General features: G+C 50.3%; 1 protein-coding gene across 3 annotated transcripts in view; it reads right to left on the minus strand.

Moving 5' to 3' along the window:
- Positions 1–817: 817 nt before the first annotated feature.
- GRIK4 (glutamate ionotropic receptor kainate type subunit 4) overlaps positions 818–25,236 on the minus strand; it is a 208,601-nt gene continuing 184,182 nt past the window's right edge. Inside the window, exons 13-20 of one of the 3 annotated variants that reach the window (XM_064470855.1) lie at positions 19,571–19,684; positions 11,419–11,528; positions 9,158–9,331; positions 8,852–9,017; positions 6,257–6,482; positions 4,687–4,815; positions 1,768–1,886; positions 819–1,243 (exon numbers count right to left, since the gene is read on the minus strand). In XM_064470855.1, coding sequence (XP_064326925.1) covers positions 878–1,243; positions 1,768–1,886; positions 4,687–4,815; positions 6,257–6,482; positions 8,852–9,017; positions 9,158–9,331; positions 11,419–11,528; positions 19,571–19,684 — 1,404 coding nt within the window. In that variant the 3' untranslated portion in view covers positions 819–877. Of the gene's footprint in view, positions 1,244–1,767; positions 1,887–4,686; positions 4,816–6,256; positions 6,483–8,851; positions 9,018–9,157; positions 9,332–11,418; positions 11,529–19,570; positions 19,685–25,236 lie in introns of those variants that run through there. The other 2 variants (XM_064470856.1, XR_010375917.1) reach the window with 2 other exon arrangements.

Genomic DNA, 25,236 nt, shown 5'->3' on the forward strand with positions numbered 1-25,236 from the left:
TCATCAAAAGGCTCCCCCACCCGCACCCAAAAACAGAAAGGAAAAAAAGCAAAGGAAAACCCCAGAACTAAACAAAAGACACAGAACCCCTGAAATTCCAGGCGTTTCAAGGCCTCTTTGAGTTCACTGTGTTTGTTGGTTGTTTTTTGGCATTTTAATATATATCTATGTATATATATATATTTTTATATATATATATGTACTTTAACAACTCCTCAGATGGACGTTCAGCAAATGCTGCTTCTCATGGGGAGCGTGCCCCATTCTTCCCTTCCTCCCTCAGTCCACCTGCCGCACTCTGAAAAGGAAGAAGCATTCAGCACCTGAAACCTGGTGCCTTGGAGACTAGGTCCTGACATACCCAAAAGAAACCAAACCAAAATAATGACTCCTCCCTTCCCGTCCCTTATCCGTGTCAAATAAAAAGGCCCTCCCCCCCACCCTTTGAGAGCATCCCCCGGTAAGTCTGCGCGATGGGGAGACGGCGCTAGCGTCCTTTCTCTTGTCCTGGGGTGGAGAAGTTCCAGGAACCACTCTTGCCCCTGGGTGGGCAATATCTGCTACACCAGTTACCCACCACGTCCCTCCTTCCCGCCTCGGAGCCGCATGGTGGCATGGAGACAACTGCTGGAGACAGGCCAGCCAGAGGACCTCGCTCCTGCTGCGTCAGGCTGCAGGAAGATGCGCGTCCTCTTGGACGCCGAAACCAAAGCCAACCCTCTGGCCAGGCCCGCACGTCAGCCCAAAGGTCCGCCTTGCTCTGGAGAAGCTGGGTAACTGCTTTTAATTTAAAAACGAGTTTAACATTTTACAAGTCCGTGTTCTGTAAAATGGAACAGGACCCTCTTGGCCCACCCCAATGCCCCCCGCCCCAGCGTTACTCGGGCTCGCTGCTGTTGGTGGTCTTCTCCCACTCCAAGCTCTCTTCGCTCTGTGCGGGCGAGCCTGCAGACGGCCGTGCCCGGAGGCCCTGAAACCTGCGGCACTCGGGGCACACACGGATGTGCGTGCACCCTCGGGCGACCAGCGCGGCCTCTTGTGCCAGTCTTTGTGCCAGGGGATCTGGCTCGCCCCCACTGCACAGCTTCCCATTGCTGAGCGTGGTTGTGCTGCGGGCTCGGCGTTCCTCTGGGATAACGGGGCGAGTCCGTATCATTCCCCCTCGCCTCCGATGAGGGTGGAAACTGTCCTTGCAGAGAATGATGTTGCGCAGCTCCGTCACCATTTCTTGGCACACCGACACCTGGAAGGCAGACCCGAGACATACTGCTCACCTAGGTAAGCTGCGAGCCCAGCAGTGCTGCGTCTGCTCTGGATTCTGATGCCAAAATGTTACGGACTCGGTTGTTAATCTGGCCACTGGCTTCCGACACCAATGCTCGGACATTTACGCTTGATTTAGCCCAACAGATTCCACCTCTTGTCAGAGACCCTCCTGTGTTCTGGATCCCCAAATCAACACAAGACCCAAACCTATTGCAGGTAGAACTCCTCAAGGTGATCCCGTCTCCGGGAAAGGTACCTGGACGTTGTATACATCCTCGATCCCTTCAAAAGCCCTTGGAGCACCCCTACAGCCTCGATCTCAGCAGGAGTGCATGAGAAGCTCGTGCACCTGAGACCCTGCCCGGTGCACCTAGCCTTCTCGTGTGTTTGAGGTCTCATCTCAGCCTGGGTGCATTACGTGCTCCAGAGCACCGCACTGCTGAGCACCCTGCAGATAGCAACAAACGCACACTATCCCCTCAGGACACTTTCAGGTCCTACCTCTGACTGTTCAGAGTGCCGAAGGCTCCACAAAAATTCCAGCATTGCCATAAAAATTGCTACGATTAAGCCACAGATGAGAACCACAAAGATTCCACCAATATTCTCCATTCCAAGGCCTAAAATAAAGCAGAAGAGACAATGCTGTGGAAAGGAGACACAACATAAATGGCAAGCATCACTGTACAGAAATCCCGATTCTTTGCTGTTTAGTTGGCATTGCATATACTGAGCCAGGGCCCAAAAACACATAGCCAGCACTGTCCTATTAATAGCTAACCGCATGACTCAGGTCGCAAACTGAATGACTTGCATTAACTGCACAATCAAAGATGTGTTCTCAGAAATGATGATTTTGCAGATAAACAGCAAATAGATTGGAGGGAAGTACAAAGCAATTTGTGGACAAACTGAAAACAGGAGAAAAAAATGAGAGATCAATCAGGCACATTAATCCCTGCAAATTATTCACCCACCTCTAGTTGCTTTGAACTTTGCAAAGGAAGATGAGCAATGTCCTTAAAGCAGCAGAGATGAAGACAAGAAAGGGCTTTAAAGGAAGCTGGCACCAAGAAAAACTCCTTTGGCTGCATTACAAAGTGCTGGTGAAAAATGATTACAGCTGCTTGTATTGCACTTGCAAGGAGAGGTTCCGAACAAGACCAGGACCCAACGCCGTTTCACATTAAACGGTGACTGAATGGGGTCCCTGCCTCTCAGGGGTACCTGGTTACAGCTGGGTGCTCTCTGCCCAGCGCCTTCTGGCCCATGAGGAGGAAACAGCCACCTCCATGGCGCGACTCATCGCACCTGCCCTGGACAACTCACCTACAACAGGATGACTACCCAGGCTACTGATCAGAGGAGCCATTCAGCCACCGCGGGCCAAGTGCTGCACATGCAGGCAGCTTCACTTAGGGGAGGGACTAAATCACATGCATGGCAGATGCCAGCCCTGTCTGACACAGCTTGCGCTCCAGAAAGCTCACCAGCTGTAAGGAAAATCCACCCCTCAAAACCTGTCCTGAGCTGTCTGTGTGCTGAGGCTGTCACCTCGCTTCCCACCGCGACCCCGTCCCCAAAAACACAGCCTGTGCCTCCATCCAGCCCTGCAGAACAGGACCGAGAGAGGAGCTGGGGAGCAATGCTGTCATCAGCACACGCTGTCCGGGAAACACCTCTCCTCTCCTGTGCTTGTTGGTTTTGGGTCTCAAGTGGACTGGGCCCCTGATTGGATTGATTACTAAAAACCATGCAGTGCTTTGTACTGAGGTGAGTGTATGAGGCCATTATTCAACGAGAACATCTATAAAAATCTTCCTCTCCCCTCTGTAGCATTAAATCAGAGTGTAAGAATCAATGATTTATTGACTTAATCTCTGCGTGGCTTTTAGACATAAAATCTCACCAAAATCCTTGTAAATCGCTGACCTGTTTTGTTCTAAAACTTAGGAGGTCACATTTCTCCCTCCCTCCTCCGTCATTCTTCTGGCATTGCCGCCGGAGCAATCTAGTGACTCTGTAAATCAGCCCTTTGCAGGGATGTTTCCACTAAGACAGCAGTTACAGGGCAGAAAACAGCCCATAATCACAGTTTAGACTCAAGATAAAGGCCGTCCTCTCTCTCAGCATCTCTCAAATTTGAATTTAGGGCCACTACCTCTCTCGACATCCTTCTATCATTCTACCTGGGTGCCACCTCAGACACCCATTCCCAAGCTCACCTGAGAGGTATTTTCTTCCTCCACATACACATTCCAGCAAGCTACAGCCTTCCCTCATTTCCCAAACTGAGAAAGTGGGCTGTGACAGAAAGCACAAAAGGCAGAAAAACTTGTCCAGGCTGGCAGAGCGTGCCAGGAAGGGCCAGAAACAGCCCAAAAGCCTCCTCCCCAGCCACCCCCTTCCAAAGCCACCTTGAAACAGCCCGCAGACTTCTGAGTTGCTTTTTGCACAGTCCACGGAGGAAGAGACTCCCATGTGCTTGCTCACCTTCAAAAGTAACTTCTTTAATAGCTTATCGCCTTACCCCCAGGCCTGATGTCTTACACTGGGTCAACACCTCCCGTCTCAAGACTAACAGCCTGAGCTGCCTGTAGTGCAGCACTGCCCAACAGGGAGCACGGGCTCACAGTCCCTGCGGGGTCTCATCCAGCCTAGCGCACAGACACCCCCCCGCCATGCCCGCTGCAATGTCAGGGAAACGAAAGAGCTACCACAGACCTGGCTTGGCTCTCTGTTTCTGTGCTTAGAAAGGTCAGGCGACTGTCCTTTCAACTGGGGGACCTGCTGGCCTCCCAGAAAACGCTTGCTGAGGAAAGGGCGACTGCCAAAACTAAAAAAATGCAGCAACTGTGTTAAGCTGGCAACTGCTTTCACACTGGGACATCAGCCTAATGTGGTCGCTTTTATGGCAATTTGCATAGCATTACCCAAAAGAATTTGCTCCTTAGTTTACAGATGTACTAATAAAGTCCTTATGTCCCTTCCCTTGGCTGTTTAAAAGGCACTTTCACTTGGAGCCATTAACCAGCAGGCCTGTGGTGGAGATCCATCTCCTTTGAAGGAACCCAGGATTTTGGTCTGATCCCTTTAGCCATCCATTTTCCCATGTAATGCTGCAGACATTCATTAGAAGCTAATTTACCCTCCATATGCCTCCAATATTTGTCATTTGGTTGTTCCCGCTATCTCTGCCCCAGGCAAAAACACACAGCATGAGGCACAGCAGAGCTGTTTGGCTTTCTCCTTGAATTGTGACGGAAGGAATCTCAGATCAGAAGAAGGGGAAACAGTGATTCTCAGGCAGAAGACCTGGAAGCGCTCATGTGCAGATGGACATCCATCCTTGCACTGCTGGCAAGGATGCTTTTGCTGCCTGATCCCTTCAGCACGCTACCGGCGAGCGGCGTGGCTTACCTTTGGCTCTGTGGTCCTCCTCTTTGGGGCACTTGCCTCCTTCCCACCACTTGCGCTTCAGGATTTCCAGGCGGTTGTTCTCTTGCAACTGGAGAATGGCCAGGTCAAACTCGTCACGAAACGCAGAGCCTGCAACACCAAGAGGTACGTGGTAAGGCACTGCCTCGGCCAGCCTTCCTCCCCGCTCATCCCCGCCATGATGCCCTGCCAGCGTGCCCAACTACAAAAGCTCGTCTCTGAACAGTTTGGGAGGGACTTCAGTCCATGTAAGCCCTTGAAACCTGCAGCCTCCCTGCTGGGACTGTCAACTGGTTAATGCCATTTGCAGACGGTAATTTCGCCTGTCCCCCAAGACCCACATAGGCCGTTTAAAGAGGTCCTTTACAAGGGGGAGCTTCGGCCTCAGGGGCAGGGTCTGAACAGGCAGTTCAGTATCGCACCGCTGCTCTTCCACACCACTGAGGTCTCTCTCATATCATTCTGCCTCCAACTTCAACCTTGCTCTAACACACCTTCCCTCAAAACTGGTGCACTGCAACAGCACCAAGTTCAACCTACACGCAAGCCCAAATGTTCATGGTAGAGGAGGCTCAGTTCTCCACTCGGCAGTGATCTCTACTGCAGTCTTGATGATGTCTGCTACCAGAGATCCTGAAGAAGGGCCGTGGGAAAGACTGCGGTTCTCCTGGTAACTCTGCACTACTGTCCCCAGTGAGCAGCTTTCTGCTCTTCTTATCTCCTACAGTTTCACTGTTTAACAAGACAATGTCAGAACAAAATTAGCCCTGAAAGTAAGGATTTTTACTCACAATCAGGTTACTGTGACTTTACAAGCTTATGCACGTTAGCTAAACTATAGTGACTGTTTGTGTGACGGCTCTTATGTAATTCACCTTAACTTTGTATTGCTAAGTGCAGGTGCTTAAAGGTCAGGAAGAAGCCTTCCTGAGCCTGCGAGACTGGCCGACAGATCAGTCAATCGCTGGGAATAACAACTGCTACATCCTTTCTCTGTGCTGCCCCGGGAGATGATGTTCTCTTGCTAGCTCTCATACTTGAAAGACAAAAACCCTGCATTTGTTAAACTTGATTATCAGCTGAGATAGCCACTGAATTGCCCAATTCTCTGTCCTGGAGTTTTAAGAACCACCAGCTGTTAAGAAACTTGAGCTAAAAACTACACGAGTTGCAACACCATTACTTTTACAGGACTTCTGAGATAAAACAAGGAGCACAAAATGATTCAGAAACACTGGTTCAAAAGGGAAACAGTCAGCAAAGAGCACATATGCAGAAAATAAGCAGCAATTTTGAAACATCTTTCACATGAATTATTTAAAGAGCCGCAGCCGCGTGTCACATGGCTCTGGACCAGAGCAGGGTCTTGTACATCTGGCTCTCAGTGTGCACCTTGGGCAATTGCAACGTATTGGATTTTCCTCCTGACATAAAAACGGCCCTGGGCAGAGCTGTGAAACGTGACATTGGCTTTAGAGCCGGTTCAGCCTTTCAAATGCTCCGGTCCTCTGACGACAGCTGAGAAGGACTAGAATTTTTCTTCACTGCCTACCGACGGGCATGCCAATCCCGTAGCCCTTGGTGTCCAGAAGGCCCCCGACCTGCGTGAGGTTGCAATTGCGCTGACGATAATACTCGTTCATGGTGGACTCCAGCAGGAAGGCGTAATTGGAGTTCAGCACCCGCGCAATCCCCTCTTCCGTGCTCTTCACGAAGACGCTTGGCTGCTTGGAGTACATGTAGTTCCACATCCGCTGGTACGTCTGGTAGCGGGAGTTCTGCAGGAGAAAGGAGGCAAGCACAGCTAAGGAAGGAGCATCTTGCTGGTACACAAGCCCCAAGTTAGATACCACTATGAAAAGGCCACAATGGGGAAAGGAGTCAAAGCAGATTTGGTGCCAGATTCAAAAACTATTTAGTTGCCTAACCTCCATTTAATCCGATGAGATTTAGGGGCCCAAATATCTTGGTGGATTTGAGACTTTGTTGGCAAAGCTGGGCATGAAACGCATACCTAATTCCAATGGGTTCCAGCAAAGCTCTTTGCATAAATTCAATTTTAGAAAAATATATAGTTTCCATAGCAGTATATCAAAAACACACAAAAAAAAGCCAGAAGAAATAGCTTGTGCGTGGCTGTTTTAAACCACTGAATGCTCCCTGTACAGCTCACACCCTATCAGCTGTCAATGCAACCTTGGGCTTAACAGCTCACCCGCATCAGAGCCAGAGACCATCCCCCTGAAAAGGGCACTGAGGTCTGGGGGCAACGCCAAAGCTCTTTGGAGTTTGTTCCTCCCTGAATCCAACTTTTATTTCACCCCCTCGTACGCCAAATCAAAGTACCTGCTTAAGAGAACTGGAGTCTTTTCATTGACTGCAGTAAACTAAAGCTCAACCAGCCCCAAATCCTCAGAATTCTTTGGTGGTTGAACCCATCTTGGTTTGATTGTGAGAAAAGCTGACCGTGGTCAGCCTGTGCTGAGCCAAGAGCAAAACCCGCTTGCACAAAGACTGAAGATAAACACACTCTGGTCTACATTAGGAGTTTCTGAATTTGCCCCTTCCCCCTCACCCTTGCATTTCTGCAGCACATGGAATCCCTTAAACCACCTCCCCTCCCCTCCCCGCCCCTGCAGCAGGCAGGTGACGTGCTGCTGGGCACCCCCTGCCGTCACACCTCCGAGGGCTCGTTTGCTGTGGCTGGCAAGCGAGGCTGGAGAGCCTCAGGGAATCTGCTGCTGACCTAGTTACTCTCCTCAGCTGTCCAGCTCTGTCCTCTGAGCGCAGCCACTTGGGCTAGGGACAGACAAACAGGGGGTGTGTTTGTTCCCGATTCATTGCACTTTTAAACCTTAATCTGGTGTGTTAGTGTCAGGGGAAACTGCTGCCAGGACTAGGCAAGGCGCTTCAGCAGTGCACACACATCTCGTGCAGCCAGGAGATGAGGGCTGGTGAAGACAGCCTCAGCCACCCACGCCTGCTTAATCCAGCGCTGCATTTGACCCACCATCATTACACCAGAGGCAAATGGATCCCAGCACAGTTTAAAGCATTGCAAATGGTACAAGAACATCTTTTGCTGATTTCTTTGCTGGTACCAGCGACTCCAGCACCCACCAGGCAGCGCAGAGCCACAGTCAGGTTTTTAAACTCGAAAGCCTTCCTGAAGAGTCCTAAGCGAGTGCCTCATATAGAACCACCTAAGTCACTTGGGCTCTGTTCACCTCATTTTAGATGTAATGTTCTGCTTAAAAGTAGCTTTTTTCCAAACCCCTGATGGCTGTAAAGTTGGGCTGAAATGCTCAGGCTCACTCGAGAGATTTCTCAGGCTTCCCAATTCAGTTCAGACTCTCAGAGGGGGTAAAAGTGAGAAAAGCTTTCTCTCGTCTTGGAATTTCAACAAGTAATAAATAAATAATCTTCAAGCAGTTCTTTGTGGATTCAGAGCACTGCCAAAAAGATTCACTCATTCATTTTGCTTCTGAATAGATCAGGGAAGATAAAAATTAAATTGGGCTAAATGGCATGCAGAAGTTTGCAAACAGTTGACTTATTTGTTTTCATTGCCATTTGTTTTAGACTCCAGCACTTTTACATGCACTAGCATTCCTGGGGTTTTCAAACGTTTCTTTGCTTACCCAACCCGAGGGACTCTCATGTAAAAGCTAAGGTCACATCAAAAGTGCACAGAGGCCCATGGAAATTTGACTGCAAACACTCATCTGCTGAAGAGCGTGGTGTGTCATCACTGACACAAGGATGTGTACCACTTTCCCACCCGCGTGGTGACACTCCAAGTGTTAAGTTGCTTTCTAAGTCCAGGCAGGAAAGTCTGCTCCTCCAGGGTCCAGCACAGATGTCCTGACATTAGCCCTCCAGCATCCCAAGAGCATGCCGGCTGCTGTGTTACAAAATCCTGCTTTCCCTGTCCTCCGCCATGCCTCCCCCACCATTCATCCCCTCGTCACCCGCTGTGGATCTAGCCCAGTCCTGTTCAACCAAGCAGCCAGAGGTCTCTCCAGAGGCCCCATCCATGCCAGAAACTGGAATGAAACAGCCATGACAGGCTGGGGTGACATCCAAATCTGATTAAAAGCGTGCCCTCTGCACTTCCTGCCCCAGGTAGCAAAAGAATGGGGTTTACTTGGAAGAAGGTCATGCTGGAGCCACCATGAATGGTGCCGTACTCGATGGCTGTCTGGTCAGCCAGGTCATCTACGGATTCGATGGGGACGTCCATCCGCTGCACAGTGAGGAAGGCTGCCAGATTGGCTGTGTAGGAGGAGATGATGATCAAGGTGAATGCCCACCTAGGGAAAGGGGAAGTGAAGTTGGTGACCTGAGATTTCCCCATGGACTGAATCTGATCTCCATCCCCACCCTCCATCTGCTTCTGCCCAGAAAAGACCCAAAGAGAAGCCTTCCTTAAGAGGAGGGCTGACCTCCTTACCAGACTCCACTGACACAGCGCGTGGATAATGCCTGGGGGGCAATTGTGGAGCCTTGCTGCATGAATCCCCCGACTGGAAACCACAAGCTGTTGCCAAGAGAGTACTGATTCACAAGAAGATTGCATCTGCCCTGTGAGCAGGGGTGGGGGCTGTACCACTCGTACGGTGTCAATCTAAAATGACAAGAAACGGGTAGCTCAGGTAATTCGCTGGGAAATCGGGTGCTTTGGAGAAAAAAAGCAAAAACCAGAAAAACTGTGAAGCCCTAACTCTCCTGGAGGCAGATTTTTCTGAGGAGGAAACACTTTGCTGTCAACTGATGCCCAGGGCTCAGAGCTGTGTGAAACGCTTGCTCTAAGACTCAGGAGCCAGAGGCTTTCTTGTAAAGATTTGCAAAAGTTTTGAGAGGCTCTGCTGAAAATCTGGGAATGGGCTGCGGGGAAGCTAGAGCCCTGTGTGCAAACTCATCCGGCAGACAACCACAACAGTAATTCCAGATGTGCACAGACTTGACATCTTTGGCTGTGTTCCCTGCTGGCAAATGAGCATGGATGGGAAGTTCAGAAGTGAAGTGTGTGGGACCTGACTGCATGACACCATCAAGAAAAATAGCTGTATTGGTGCAAATGGTTGCTCTGAGAAGGTCTGATTGTCCTGGCAAGGTCTAGGTCCCAGGTCTAGTTTGAAGCCAAGTGCTGGTGTTTCAAAGCACCACATGCTTTCAGTGCTCACAGGGACAGGACAGAGGTGGGAATCTGAAATCACTGACAGCCTGCCACTGAAGTGACTGCAGCCTAGCTCTCTTTGTTTTGCTGTTTCCAATCCTCAGTTCCCCAGTTGCTAAGAAAGTCTTCTAATTCCTATGGCACAGTTCATGATATTGCTAATGGTTAACAAAGCTGGTGCCTGGGAGGGTCATTTTCGGGATACTGCCAAATGCAGCTGCAGGGCTCTGCCAGCTTTCACAGCATTTAACCAAAATGAGGTGTTAATTTCCATTTCTGAATCTCCTACCTCACTGTGATGCCCACGAAGTGGAGGTTATTTCTTGAAGAATTTTTATGGTTGGACCAAGCACTAGCAGTAAAAAACACTGCTCTAGGAGAGCTTTCTGCAGTTCACAGGGTCAAAAGCTCCTTACTGCTGAGCAGGGCAGAAAGCGGCACCCAAACCTCCATCTCCAGCAGGAAGCCGCGTAAAGGAACTTTTTTTGGAGGATCATGTTTAAAACATGAGGAGGGGGCTAAAGGGGCACCAAATTGCCGAGACCGTTGGGCTGCATTATTCAATGGTTTCTTTAGAACTCTGTTTCTGAGGCTGTAATGGCATTCGAAGAAACCATTAAAGCCCTGTCAGGATGAAAACTTTAGCCATGCTAAGGGACCAAGTGGCAGCACAGTTACAATTTTTGTAATGAGAATTGGGTATTAACTGTGTCCCCTGAGCACGTCTTTGGTACGCACTGCCAGGACACAGTTCAACTGTGTCTGAAAAGGCCCATCTACACCACCAACATCGAGCAGTTTGTCAGGAGGCCAGGGAAAACAGCAATGGAGCACAGACCCCGGGCCTCGATGGGAGACGCACTGCAGACAAGCACTCAGTGATATATTTTAAGGCTGATCTAAATTAGTTATAAGGAAACGGAACTGAGAGCTGTCAAAAGAGGCTCTGCACATCAACCAAGAGGCTGTTGAAAGATATTAATGAACTTCCATTTTTTGTACACACTGGGTTTTACAGGGCTAGAGGAACCAAATATCACTACTGGAATTTGTGTTAATACCTCTGAATGCGTTTTCTTGTGCCTGCCAGCCTCTACCCTCCTGTCCAGAAAAGTGGTTCATTTATCTATTGCAGATCAAGCATCTACAGGGAGCAGCACCATTTGCAGCATCAGCCCTGCTCCCAGACCTCCTCCCCACCCTTCCCAGGCAGCTGTCGGCCCCAGCACCCACTGCTGCGGCCAAGCATGCTCCCACATCGCAGCACGCTGCTCCCGCCCGCCCCGACACAGCCATGCCAGCGGCCGTCCCGGGGCTGCCATATGCATCGGTGACGTGCCTGTGCGAAGCCCCAGCCCCCGGCTGGCAGAGGGCAGGGATGCTCCTGCCCCCCTTACTGCGCGCTCGGCACCGGGGGCCCGGGGGATGCCCCCGCGTCCCCCTGCCCAGCCCCTCACCACGCACCCCCCACGGGCCTGGGAGCATGACGCTAGATGGCACCGCGAGGAAGGAAAAGGCACCGCCATGCACATTACCGAGCAACCAAGAAGAGGACGCAGCTGACAGCCAGGTAGGCGAGCAGCATGAAGAGCCAGACGCCAGGGGAAAAGGGATCCAGGAAGGAGAAGTAGCCAGGTTTGCGGCCCTGGAAGGGAAACAAAAAGGAGTTTGACCTGCTTGTATTTCTACAAATTAAGCAGTCCATTCTGAAAACGACGGAAAGAAACACTCCTGCTCTGAGGCTGACAACGGATGGGAGCGACAGAAGGGAAATACAGTAAATGGCGCTTTGCAAAAGCCTTGCAGGGCAAACAAGTGAGACCAAATGCAACAAACGACCAAGTCCTGCAGCACCTCCCCGCTGGGGTACATCTCCTAAGACCATTCCTCTCCCCCTCTCCCCATGTCAACCACTTCATTCCTCCAGGCAAAGAAAGAAGTGAATTGATAGAAAAATAAAGACAGTTGCAGCACTCTGCCCTCCCCGTGGTAGGATGTGCTGCAAACCCCACCTGCAGGGCCTCTGAGGGGGAGTTCCCACCTGGAGCCCTCGTCCACCCAAGCAGGCGGCACACCACACTCGCTGGGCAGGAGGGGGCTCCCCTGGGAGAGCATGCCTGAGCTGGGAGGTGGGTGGGATCCTCTGCACGAAGCAGAGTGAGGAAAAAATATTTTTGTGCAGAAAAGGGAAAAAAAAAAAAAAAAAAAAAGATGTTTGCAATATTTCTGGTATTCTTTATTCAGCCTTGAAACGTTACTTCTCTACAAAACTCAATAAAATTATTACTTTTATCTCAGGGAACATGATATTTTTATCTCCAGGATGCGTCATAATTTCCTGTTTTTTCTCAGCAAACAACCTTTCCTTGAAAAGTAAGGCTTCACTGCTAGAAAAAAAACAGGTTGGTCTTCTCTCAAGGTACCTTTAATTTTCACAAGGACACTGCCACCATTGAAATCTTCTCAAATTTAGCAAAATTTGTGCAAAGGGAGGATTAATTTCTGGAAGTTTCTCAAAAGCTGAACACCTCCCATTTTGGTGAGCGTACGTCTCCCGCCACCAGAAGCTCCGTGCATGCAGCTGCTCTGCGACACAGCCTGCTCCAGGGTGGAAAAAGCAGCCACTAATTTACCTCTGAGCACACTCAACACCAGTGTGGGGGACGGGGGGAGAGGTGAGCACAGAGCACACACCATGGGACTAAAAAAATGCTCTTTTGCTGTCTGTGCGAATTTTACTATCTGCATGGAGCAGAAAGTGCTTTGTTTCAGCACTGTGCAGCCCTGACATACCTCTCCCACCCCGACTGCTGGCAATGCCGTGTTCAGGCAATGCTCATCTACCTTAGGCATCTTCTTTCTTTACCGTCACCTCTGAAAGACTCCCAGTAAAAGCAGGAACTCCCAACACAGGGCTAAAGGGTTGCATTAACCCCATGGGAACGTGAGCCCTTCGCTCACAGGAGCTTGTATCTTCTGCCCCAAACCACAAAGTCAGTCCTGGCATCGCAAAATCTCAAGCTCTACAGTTTCCCCAAGCACGCGTAACAGGGAACCTGCCCATGAGTCAGAGCTCCTGCAAAGGCTTTTACTGTAAAGTCAGAGTGGAAATAGCCTTTTATCACATCTCGGCCAGGCTGTCAGCGTGTTTCTTACTGGCACCTTTCTCTGTTGTGTGCTGAAAACGTCTATCGCTGTTTGCTCAATGCAGCTCACCCCAGCAGCCGTTTCCCAGCGCTTCCAGCACGGCAGCTGCTCCGCTGTAGTTTGCTCGCTTTACACAAAAGCTGCTGCTGGGATCATCTTTGTACACACAGGCCTTATTTTTCCTAATCCACTGCCTTACCCTACCCATCTGTGATCCACATAAACTAATAGTAGCTGGTAATAAATAACACCTAACTTCAATTGCCATAGCAAACCCAGAGCATCAAAGATCAGAGTCCTGATATTTTAGAGCTGTGCTTAATCCAAAGGTGGTGAATAATTTTCTGTTTTCACAAAAGTCCCCAGGAAATACAGCTGCTATTTTTTTCCCTTCCTCAGACCAGAGCAGCACTTTAAATTCCATTCCCATTTAAAAACACTGTTTTACTACTGAAGTATTCCTAATCTTATGCAAAACCTGAATTTCACAAGGTCTTGGTAGTTGTTCTGAAGACTAAGTTGTTGCTAGAAAAGGCAAGAGCTGTTGCACAAAAATCTCTCTCTACTAGAAATATCTAGGCTACTGTGATATTCTCAGCTCCAGACACCAGCTGGGACTGTAACATCTCAGAAACCTTCTACAGCAAACTGCCCTGCACGAAGTAAAGAACCGCCACACCACAACATCCTATCCCTGTATCCTTAAGGACAAGACAACTTCGAGCTTGGGACCTACATTAGCATTTTTAGAGAACTTGGCTTATTAAGCTTTTTAACAGAGATGAGTTAAGAATCTGGTTCAGACCGTCCTGTGCCCGTTTTCAGATTAAAGTCACATCCCAAGCAAAGGTTCAGGTTCTCCTGGGTATGATTCCAGAGTCTCTCTTTAAGACAAGGTCTCTCTTCCATACCAGGTTACCTTACTGTGCTTGGTACAAGCAGGTGAGGTACAAACAGTGAAAAATACTACCTTCTTCTTTTGTCCTTTCCCTTTTTTTGGTCAATTGTTGCTGTGTTCTGCTTTTCCTTATAGAATGCCCTGAGCTGGAAGGGACCCACAAGGATCATCAAGTCCAACTCCCGTCCCAGCACAGGACAATGTCAAATTCACACCGTGTCTCTGAGGGCGTTGTCCCAGTGCTTCTTGAATATCTCCAGGCTTGGTGTTGTGACTGCCTCCCCAGGGAGCTTGTTCTAGGGCTTATATTCTTCCCAGAAACCCAGAGAGAAATGACTGCTATAGCCAGCATCTGGGCCCAAACCAAGGGCCTTCGGCGCCAGAGACACTACTGGCAACTACACCCCCAGCATCCTGGAGGGATTCACATTTCCATTAACATCCTTTCCTCTCCTTGCTGGAGCTCCTCTCGCTATTTCAGAGAGGTGAGACCATCTCACAAGCCTGCAGGCTCTGAGGTACGCTCCCTCTGCACTTCTCACTGATCCCAGCCAGATGATCATGGACTTCTTGATGCCAACAGGAAGCCAAAGGCAGGCGATGTCAAAGCTTTTCTCTTTAAGGACTGCATGGCTTTCCTGGATGCCCCACAGACCCCTGGTTCCCTTTTTCATCTAGAGCTAAACTGGCTCAGCTGCTTCTCTTCTCCCACAGGTGTTTACACAACTCAACAGGAACCTGCAAGGTATGAAGGGCACCATCTGCCCTCGGCCAAGCAAACTCGAGCTTCTTGAGCAGAAGATCATTCCGGGCGGCTTATCCCTCCCTGGCATCCCAGAGCTGGCAGGAAACTCCCAGGCACTGGCAGTTCCTCGGCTGGGGCTCCCTCGTGAGATGCTCCTGTAACGAAGTTCCTTTCTGTAATTAAGGCCTTGATGTCTTCTCTATGTTTCTGGGGCAGTTTGTCAATAAATTACACTCATTAAGGAAATTGCGTTGGAAGCTTTAAGTCTCAGGCTTGGCAATGACTCTCTCCTGTGACTTTACAGTAGTAGTAGTTCTGGTTCTTTTCAGCTACAGTCATTTTCAGGCTGCTGCTACATATTCTTTTCATTCACAGTTGTGGATAAGAATAGAGATATTCTGTTCCCACGGAGGGCACAAACTCTCTCTTATCTGTCTGTTTTGAAGATGGAAATGACAATATCTGGAGTCTGTCAGATATTTTTAGCCGGTCCCAATACAGCTTTGTTAATTGGAAGAGCTATTTTTCCTGGAATAGAAATGTTCAAAATGTCCAATAATTGATGAAGGCCTCCTGCAAATCCTCAGATGGAAGCAGGAGAGATTCATTTACCCTCCTCACTCCTTCTTGGAAGTCTTCATGTTTAGCCAGAGAGAACCAGTTTTCTGGGCAGATACCGGTGACTGAAGAGCAGAGGAGGAGCAGTGGAGCTATATGGCATGGTCCTGGATTTGACTGTGTTCAGGCCTGTAAGAGACCTGAAGACTCCCTGCCTACACACACACACCCCCCACAGCCCCTGAAGGGACCCCAGCGCTCACCCGTTCCCTCTCACAGAAACAGCCCTACCTATACGTCATTTCTCATAGATGTTTGCCCCTTGAAAAGTCAGGCAAGAGAACACTCTTCTGTCCCTGTAAGTCATAAGGAAAGCAAGAAAACTCAGCCTGGCAATGCAGAAACACTGATGTGTGCTAGTTATAACTTCAGTTCATTTGGTCTCACCAAAACAAAGCATGTGCATTCTAGGATGACCACATCTGACCCAGACGCAGATCCAAATCCCTCCCTTTCCAGGGTCCTTTCTCTGGAGTTGATAAGCAAAACCCAAGCACAGGCTGCTGTGAACCCTTAGCCTCATTTAAGTCACCAGATGGTCCACAATCAAGAGGCCAATGCGTACCGTGGCCCCGGGCACGCCTGGGGCCAGCGGTGGCTCCCACCTCTGCTTCAGTGAAGCAGGAGGCTTGCTGGCAGAGCAGCACAGGTTATCAGGAGGGGTGCTCAGCTCCCTGGCCTCGGCTGTCAAGCCTTCTCTGACTGGAATGAAGGAGCTACCTATCTGGTCTTTCCCATTTCGTGCCTTCTGCAGCAATCAAGTAGAAACACTTCAAGCCTCAGTTCACTTGGCCTAAACTCACCTATACCAGTGCACTCACCAAATCTACACTTGCTCATCTTAAGGCAGAGCACAGTAAGGACTTTCAGGGCTGAAGAGCCAGAATCATGAGCTAGCTAGTCCCTCACTCCCTGCCACAGAGGCAGATATGTGAGCAAAAGCATTTGTGTGCTACAAGTACACCCGACTTTCAACATCGCTCGGTGCAGAAATGGCACGAGGCACCTGATTTCAGCCCTCTGCCAAGCAGAGTGACTGCTCAGGACTTGTCATCTATCTCCTGCCTTCCACAGGTCCCACCAGCTGGTGAGAATGGGAACATAATAAAACAAAGCAAGCTTTTTCTCTTAGCAGCCTGCAAGTCAGAAAGCCTATTAGAGTCCCCGTGTCAGAAATCCATACTTGATTATATCACAACAAGTGAAATTGAGAAAAATGACAGCCCTATTTAAAGCTGCCATATTCGGTTATGTGTGATAAGAAACACACATACTGTGGTGGCTGGCTTGCGGAGTGGGGAGGAGAAAGTGGGGAGAAATCATTTGCCACTGGAGTTACATGGAAATTAAAATAAAATGTCATCACACTGGGAGGAGACCAGGGCACGGAGGCAACTCCTCAGCAAGAGATTTATTTGTGGTTATTTATTAGGCTACATCTGATCTGCGCCGTGATTAACATACGTCAGCTGCAATTTTTGACATTGCAGAGATGTTTGTTGGGGCGGGAAAGGGAGGGGAGGGGAGGGGATGGGAGCAGATGGGGCTGCCTTCCGCTGCTCTGCAGACCACATCCTTAAAGAAAACCCAGAGCAATTAGCTACCTTGCCTTTCCTTGTTAAATAAATATTTACCAGTTTAGTTAGTTAATTGCCATGCAGCGCTCTGAAAATCTCCTCAAGCTAAGCAGGAAAGGTCTGGACAAAAAGGGCCCAAGTGCTGGAGAGGGAAGAGGGGGCTCTGAGCTTCCCTGCTGGGGAGACCCTACTCCTGGGGAGAGCACGAGCCCAGACTGCCCCCGCCATCGCTCCTCGTGGCCTCCATGCGGCAAAGCAGGGCTCGCTGCAGTGACCTCACCTGGGAGATGCCCTGCACCACCCTTGCAAGCCTGCCTGGGTCACCGGGCAGTTCCCCTACTCCAAGTCCTAACTGGGTCCTTCGCTGGCACCTGAAGACTGAGTCCTGAATGACACAGTGGACTATGTGCCAAATGTTTTTTAAGACTGCAATTATTAATCCTGTTCAGTGTGGTAAATGCCTAAAGGGCAGGCTGGAACATGGCTTGTTGCATTAGTCTGGTACCAGCACAAGCAGCAGATGTTCCCTGCCCTGAAGAACTTACACTCTAAGTAGATGTGTCAGACACATTTATACTGAGCTTGCACGGAGGCAGCAGCAAATGCCTTGCACTTCTAGAGCAGATCCCTGCACCGGTATTCCTGTGTTTCCTCTGGAGAGAGCGACATCAGCCTCACGCTGTTCAGGGAATGATGCCTCGTTCAGGGACTTGCTGAAGGTTATGGTGTAAATCGGAGGCCAGAGCACGCATGATACGCAATCCCCAAACTTTAAAAATGCATGTGAGAAAGCAAGAAACTTCATTATAATCCCAGCCAAGAGATGCTGGCAGAAAAACCTGTCAGATCCACGGGGCAGCTGGTGGCGTGAAAGAGCAAAGGTAGCGGGGAAGGGGCAGTTACATTTGATTTCTGGGAGCTTGAAGACTCTGACCCTTTTTGATCAGTTAAGTCATTGATCCTAAATTCTGCATGTACCAGAGGAAACAGAATTTTAACTAGATTTTAATTACTTGTTTGTTCTTGGCAGGAGCCACTCAGCACAGAGAGATGTATGCGCAAGTTTGTTTATGTTCGTACCAAACGTTGCATCCTTAACAGCCTTGCGAATTGAGAGAGGGGGCTGGGAGAGGCAGCTTTAATTGTTTTATCCTTTTGGCTGCTATTGTTGAGCTGACAGGAAACCAAGACTGTAATTCACATCACACTTGGCACTGCACAGAGTACATTCCCAAACCGCAAATTGGGAATAACGCGACATCCTGTTGCAAAGGACGTGGATGCCAGAGCTCACCTCCTGTAACACCAGGGAACTGGGGGCTTTGCCCGGCCCATATGGGCGTAGCTGGGGAAAATCTGTCCTCTCCTGAGCTTCAGGAAGAAGGCAGAACAGAAAACGGGAATGCACGAGAATCTGTAAGAATTTAAGACAAGTGTTGTCCAGGCAAAGACATGACACAAGGCCATGTACGTGCTTGCACACGTGAATCCCCTGGGCAGGTTCACAGCAGCTCTGCTCCAAGCCTCAGGCCCACGTATTGCTAAACAGCCACCATGTAATGCCTGACCTGCCTTGTGGGCAGGAGCAGCTCACCGCGCCGCTGCTGCTGCCAGAGCTGTGAAAGCTGATGAATGCAGCGGAGGGACAACCCGAGCTAGCTGCTCAACCACAGCGCGCATCCCGTCTCACTCCTCCCTGGCCAATGCAGAACAAGGGGGTCTCAGAGCACCTGTGCGAGGCAGGGAGCTCCCTAAGAGTGAGGAGCCTTCCTTAGGCTGCAGGGCCCCCGATCTTTAGGGTGAACAACTGAGAGGGGACAAACGAGAAGGGCTGAGAGCAGAGAAACAGAAGCCACGCAGGGCAAGGAGCTAATGGCCCACGGTGGAGTTCAGCCCGCCACCCTGTCTGCCCGGGGCAGTGCCCTGGGCCACTCGAGGAGTGCCATTTTGCCCTTTTCCTGCCTGTGATTAAGAAAGAAGAGGACTGATCTGCGTGTAGAGCATTTACAGGAGGTCACGGCAAAGAAAGTGATCCCAGATATCCTCCTGGCCTGATCTTATTCTCAGATGTGAGAACGCAGCAAGGCTGAACACCACACAGGCCGGGCACATAGCCGAGATTATGGCATTTGGGCCCGACACCAACTAGGTGCACCCAGAGGTGTCCTAGCTCACCTCACAGGCAGCCTCCCACCATTAAGTGCGAAGGGACGGTGACTCCACGCCAGGCTTGCTGCAGCTGTGGAACCACCCAGCCGTGCTGCTGCACCCATCCAGCCTAGCCCGCCCTGAGCACAGCTCGCCCCAGCGGGCTCAAAGCCACACTGAAACTGTCCTATGGCTTTTGCTGGGCCTGAAGCAGAACTAGACAAGCTGACACCTACCCACGCTTCCCCTGGTAGCACCGACCTGACACGGCTCTGCTCATGTACCCCCACCACACCTGGAAGTTCTTGTGTGTCAGGGGAGGAGGGGGCAGGGGAGCCAGCAGGGCTGAGGGGGGGTTGAAGAACGGGAATCAAATCTGCCAAGCTGACACAAGGCAGAAAGACAGTGAAAAGAAGGAAAGAAAGGTCAAGTACATTTGCGTTTCAATAAGAAACCAAAATATTTTTATGAGTCATTCATTTTTCTTCTATAACTAGGCACGTTTGCATGCAAATAATGGAGGGACATAAATGGTTATAAAATAAGTCTCTTACCATATGAACTCGGTAGAGAATGCTAATTCCCAGAGTCATGAACGGCTTAGAGAAATCAATCACCTTCTCCCGCTCTGCTGTAATTGTCAGCCCCGCCACGGCCAAATCAGCTTTCTGGAGAGAAAGGAGAGCAGAGAAGATCAGGACCCCGAGCCTGGGAAAGGCACGGGGCAGGGAAGGCAGCAAAGCTGTGTCTGGGGCCACACGAGACACCCGCTCCTGGAGGATGGATGTCCCATTTCTCGGGGACAGGGTGCATTTGCTGCAGGGCAAAACCCAGGCTCTGTGGAAACCACGGGAGTTTTGCCGGTGATGCCCGCTAGTTCGTACTGGGCTCCTGCACCTCTCTTCCCGGGTGGGTTTCCCATAAGCCCCGCTCACACACACTCCAAACTTTAACCCATTCTCTGTGTTTTCCCTTTCCTCACCTGGGCATTTTTTTCTCTATATACTTACAGGTTGGAAAAGCACAAAGCTCCCAAGTGGGGAGCCCGTGCGCGAGGAGTTGTACCAACAGGGAACAAAACAGCAGCCCCTGCCCCCAGGTGCTCACAGCCTGATTGCCATTTCTAGTCATTGAATGCTTTAAGACTTGGCAAAACAGGAGCTGTCAAGACAATAAATATTGTACTAACCTAAAGAAGATACAACCTCCCCTTTCCAAAGTCCCCGTTGAACACAACTGTCCCCTTCCAGACAAGACTGTTACTTGCAAGTGTCATAGGTAGGAAAGTATAACAAAGCAGCAAGCATCATTACCCCCATACCCTGAGTAATGAAGTTTACATGGAGGGGCTGCCAACCCCGACTTCCAAAATTGCAGATTGGTCTCCAAAAAATTCAGAGGATTGGCATAAAAATTTCCAGATTGCCTTGCAAAGCAAATGAGATTAGGGGAAAAAAAAATAAAAATAATTTCTTCCAATGTTAATACCCTTGTAATATAGATAAGGGATTTGAATTTTAAATATTATTTTTATTACTATAGCTCTTTTAATGTCTGTAATTGCTTTCTGTAAAAATGAAACCTCCTCCATTCCCTTATACATTTGTTTGCCTGCTTTGCAGGATGATGATTATGCAAGTGGAAAAAGAGAAGGGGGGGAGAAAACCTATTTGCACTTGTCATCTCTAAGTTTCATAAGGTCTGTGCAGAAAGCCAAGGCACCATCAGGACCCAAGACCCAGTAAAATATGCAGCTTATCTCCCTGGGTCCATGTGCTAGTTGTAAATGCACCACATAAAGGCAAATTTGTGGGTGCGTCACTCTTACTACGCTCTCTGACCCTGCTGCTCTTGCATTTTCCTTAAGAGAAAGAGGACTAATCACCTCCTGGCAGAGCTTTGCCAGGGGTCTCTCCCCCACCTCTGCCCCCAACAGACTTGCCCACTTAAAGGCAGACAGGGAGGAAAGGCCAGCGAAAGGTTGGAGTTGCAGGAGCCAACAGCAGCACTGCTGGAGCCCGCAGGAAGAACGGGAAGGGAAAGAAAGGCAAGGTGATCTGCCCAGTAAAGGCGGGTCGCGGAGAAGGGGACATTTCACAGTCCATGCAGGACTGCTTTATTGGACAAGCCCAGTGCCAGTTTTTTGCAATTGTTTCCAAGCAGCTATTACAGATTCCTAAGAGGTTCAGTCTGGAATGAATTATGAGCTCGGGAGGATCTCTGCCTAGCCAGACATTTACCCACAGGGTTTTTAAAAGGCACCAATAATCACAACGTGGTGTGCGAGCAGTTGAGCCCTATGTAAACACCAGCAGATTACTAAAATGGATCAGTTCATCTGTGGAACATGGCATGTGAGGAATTTTATCTGCAAGGAAAGTCTAAAGCTTCCTAAACCTCTCTTCTCTACCCTTAAAAGGGTTTTCAGGTACTACTGTCCTGGGGAGAGCTCGCCAGAAAAGCCCCTCATGAAGATACAGATTGTTCTAACAATGGATTTCTTCTCCCAGATCCCCAAAATGAATACAATCCTACCAGCAAAGTCATAGACTGTGGTAAATATGCCACATCAAAGGTGTTTCATGCAGAAGGTCTAAGGACATTTCCATTCCTAGCCAGAGGCCAATACAAAGGTGCTGCTGAAAGGAGCAGCGCAGCCCCCAGGTTTACCCAGCTAAGTCACCATCCCTTGCCTGCCTCCACCCTCTCAGGGGTAGGACATGGATGCCATCAGGGAACTCTGTGCGCTCAAGTTATTCCCCCAACTATCGTCCTTTGGGACCCTTCCAGATCATGTAGGCAGCAACATCTTGAAAGCTGATCCTCCCTACGCAATATATAATGCAAATCCATCCCCCTCCCTTTGCCTACAGAGCAGAAACTCGGCACAGCAGAGCTGCCTTGCCTGGGCAAACAGGTTTTGTGCCCAGGTCCCTTCTCTCATCTCCAGAGGGTCCTGCCATTCCATTAGAGTTGATTTCCTCCCTCTCATTCCCTGCCTGGCCAACTTTTGTCCTTTCAGGACTCTTGGCAGCATGCGAGCTGCAGTAGCTCACAGCCTGCTCTATCCTGTGCACATTCACATCTGCCTTTCCCTGTGCCAGAGCTCCCTGCAGCAGAGCCCAGGGCTGTCGCGGCTTTAGCCGGGGCTGCGCTCTGTCACAGACTCTCTTTCTCTGCAGGCTCAGTAGTCATGCAACTTAAGAGCTGATTTCTGACAGCAATAAACTTTGATCTGGGAATAGCATGCAATGTATTCTTGCCTGAATATCATCCATTTCATGCTTTTGACTTTGCTTCCTGATGTTCACAAAACTTCTTGTGATTCACTGAGGTCAGCGTATCTTAGTTACAGAGGAGCTCTGCAAACCCGAGCGCTCTCCAGCCCTCCCCACCTGAGCGCAGGTGGGAGTTGGCATTTTATAGGCTAAACAATGCGCTGGGGGAAGAAATGGATTTTGCTGTGTGCTTCTGCACTCTGTCCACAACCAGGCCCTGGGGAATGAGAAAAGAGGAGGCAAAGGATGGGGGAAAGAGGGGGCAAACACTGTTTGATTTTCATCCTTCCAGCACAGTTGCAGCTATAAATGTCAGCGTGAAATAGGCTTAGGAAAAGACCCAGAGCATTTTGGGAGTAGAGACAGATTCTTCTTTAACAGAACACTGCTTAAACAAGGCCAAACTCTCGCTAGGCGAGAGGAAGCCCAGGTGGGCTGGTGTCTGAGATAAAAGCATGAGCTGCCACCACCATACCTGGAGTTAACTGTGGGATCTGCCTGCATTAGCAGACAGGCTCATGCTGCCGCTGGAAGGATGTTAAACACGGGGGCTGAGCCGGGCTCCTGAAGAGGAACAACAATTAAGCAGCCTTAAGGAAGAAATTGCAGGGACTGCCAGTCCGGAGGAGGCAGCCGCCTCCTTGCTGCAGATGCTGACAAGGCTCATCTCAGCACTAATTGTGATGAATGGGGCCTGACGCCAGCCCTCAGCCAGGGCAGAGAGGATCCCACCAAAGCCTCCCTGGGCACTGGGGACCAGCCGGGAGACTGGCCCTGCTCTGGCCTCGCAGCGACTCATAACCTCCTGTCAAGCTATGGAAACAAAACACAGCGAGAAAGTTTAAGTGGCGTAAGGCTTTGGGCTGTCTCCGTGTCAAACAAAGGGTAAACAAGCCTGAAGGACAGCTCTGGGATCACAAGGCTGGGATTTCTTCCAGGAGCAGTAGTCCCTGACTTGAGCAGCATCTGGGATGCTACATCCTCTGGGTGCATACGAGAGCACCCTTCTCACAGGGCTCTGATAGCATGGCCAAGGACAGGGAAAACTATTTCTTACACTGCCCCCATGCTTGAAGGGCCTTCTAGAGACCTAAAATCAGTATTCAGCCTTCAGGACCCACCGGACTGCCAGCTATTACCCTCATTGCAGACTCCTCAGCATCAGCACGGCCACTGCAGATGCTCCACCCGGATGCAGTACTGAGCACCCAGCTGGAGGTGACCCTGCTTTGCGCAGGGGGCTGGACTGGATAATCTCCGGAGGTCCCCTCCAATCTCTGCTGTTCTGTGCAACTCTGTGAAACACGCAGCAGCCACTGCATGGCAGTTTGGCTGCGAACTGCTCACCTGGGCAGCAGCTCCCAAATCGCACGGCAATGACAGAGCAGTCTTTCTGCATCTGCAGATCTGTCCCACGGCACGATGGGTCTGGCTCGGCTGTCGGATCAATGTACTGATTGCTTCTGCTCCAGCTGCCCATCTGATCCGACAGGAGCTATTTCAGGTTGTGCGGCTCCTCCCGCTGGGGTGAGCGGCAGCCAGGTTGTGCACTCAGATGCATATTGTTGCATTTTAAAAGCAGGGCCAGATAAGGGTCACTCAAAACTGGTGTTTGGGGTTTTTTTTAAAGCGTGTATGTGAATTCTGCCATATGAAAAGTGGTGGCCTGAAAGCCTGAGAGGCTGCAGCCCTCCATTTAAGCCATAGTCAGGGATGGGATGACCAGCAATCAGTGCAGATGACAGTCCAGATGAGGAAACACGAGTGAAGGCAGGCCTGAGGCTATCTCTAGGGACAGGAGGAAAAAGTCTGTGCCAGGTGTTCACCATGCCCATGGCCAAAGCCAGTCAAGGTGAAGCACCAGGAACAGGGACCCTAAGCCCACAGGGAGCAGTAGTGACACCTAACCAGCTGACACCACACCCAGCGCCTTGCGTGCGACTTTGGCAAAATCAGCAGCGCGATGCAAACCTCTCTGCCCATTCCCTCGCTGTTTGCTCAACAGCCCACACTCCTCGCTTCCCCACTCCCCCTCGCTCCCCACCCTCTCAAGCCCCCCCATGTCACACTTGCCAGTGCGATAGCGTGCAAACAGACTCCCCCTTCCTCCCTTCACCCACGCACAGCTTTTCTCGCTGAACACCAACACCCACTGCCGAGCGGAGAGCAGGACTCTGCCAATTTTGAAATATCTTCTCCCTCCTTCCCCCTTCCTGCCATTCCCTCTCTGTGGGGCAGTTGAAGGGAGAAGGCCTCTGATTGTAAGGCACTACCTGGGCACCAGCAAGGAAGCTGGAAAAAACATCACCCCAAAGCTTTAAGGTCCTTGCTGCTCCTGAGGCCAGACCCTTTCATGAGATGGACAACTTGATCTCCCTCACTTTAAAAAGAGCTTTGGCCGCTACTGATCACAGCCTGATTCAAACCACTGGCAGAGACACCAAAGATCTAGTGTTATTCTACAGCATCTCACTCCCCAAATGATGCTGTGCAAAAGGGAAGAGCAGGCGCTTGCTGCCCCCAATCACCTGCTCCTCACTCTGGGCACATCCTCACCCGCGCCTTCAGCAGCTGCATCAGCCTCACCTACATACGCTTGCCCTGGAAACACTCATGGATCTGCTGCGTTACCATCACCAAACGTGATAAGTTGTTTAAACAATGCCAAAGGAAGCCTGGGCAGCTGATACAAGCTGTACAAAACACGCAGTCAGTCTGCATGGACCTTGCTCCTGCCGGGGCTGTTTGTCCTTCCCATCCCCTGCACCCTGCCGCAGGTGAGCGGGCCGGGTCCTCTGCGGAGGGGACCATCACCTAGCGCTGGTACCCAGCCAGCCAGGGTACTGATCCTGGCTGCATCAGGGGGAAGAGTCTTGGAGGTCTTATAGCAAAACCGCAGTGTCAGATTCCTGCCAACAAAGCTTCCTGGCAAAACCAAACCA

Source organism: Phalacrocorax carbo, chromosome 21 (assembly GCF_963921805.1).
Source record: "Phalacrocorax carbo chromosome 21, bPhaCar2.1, whole genome shotgun sequence".
Lineage (NCBI taxonomy): Eukaryota > Metazoa > Chordata > Aves > Suliformes > Phalacrocoracidae > Phalacrocorax > Phalacrocorax carbo.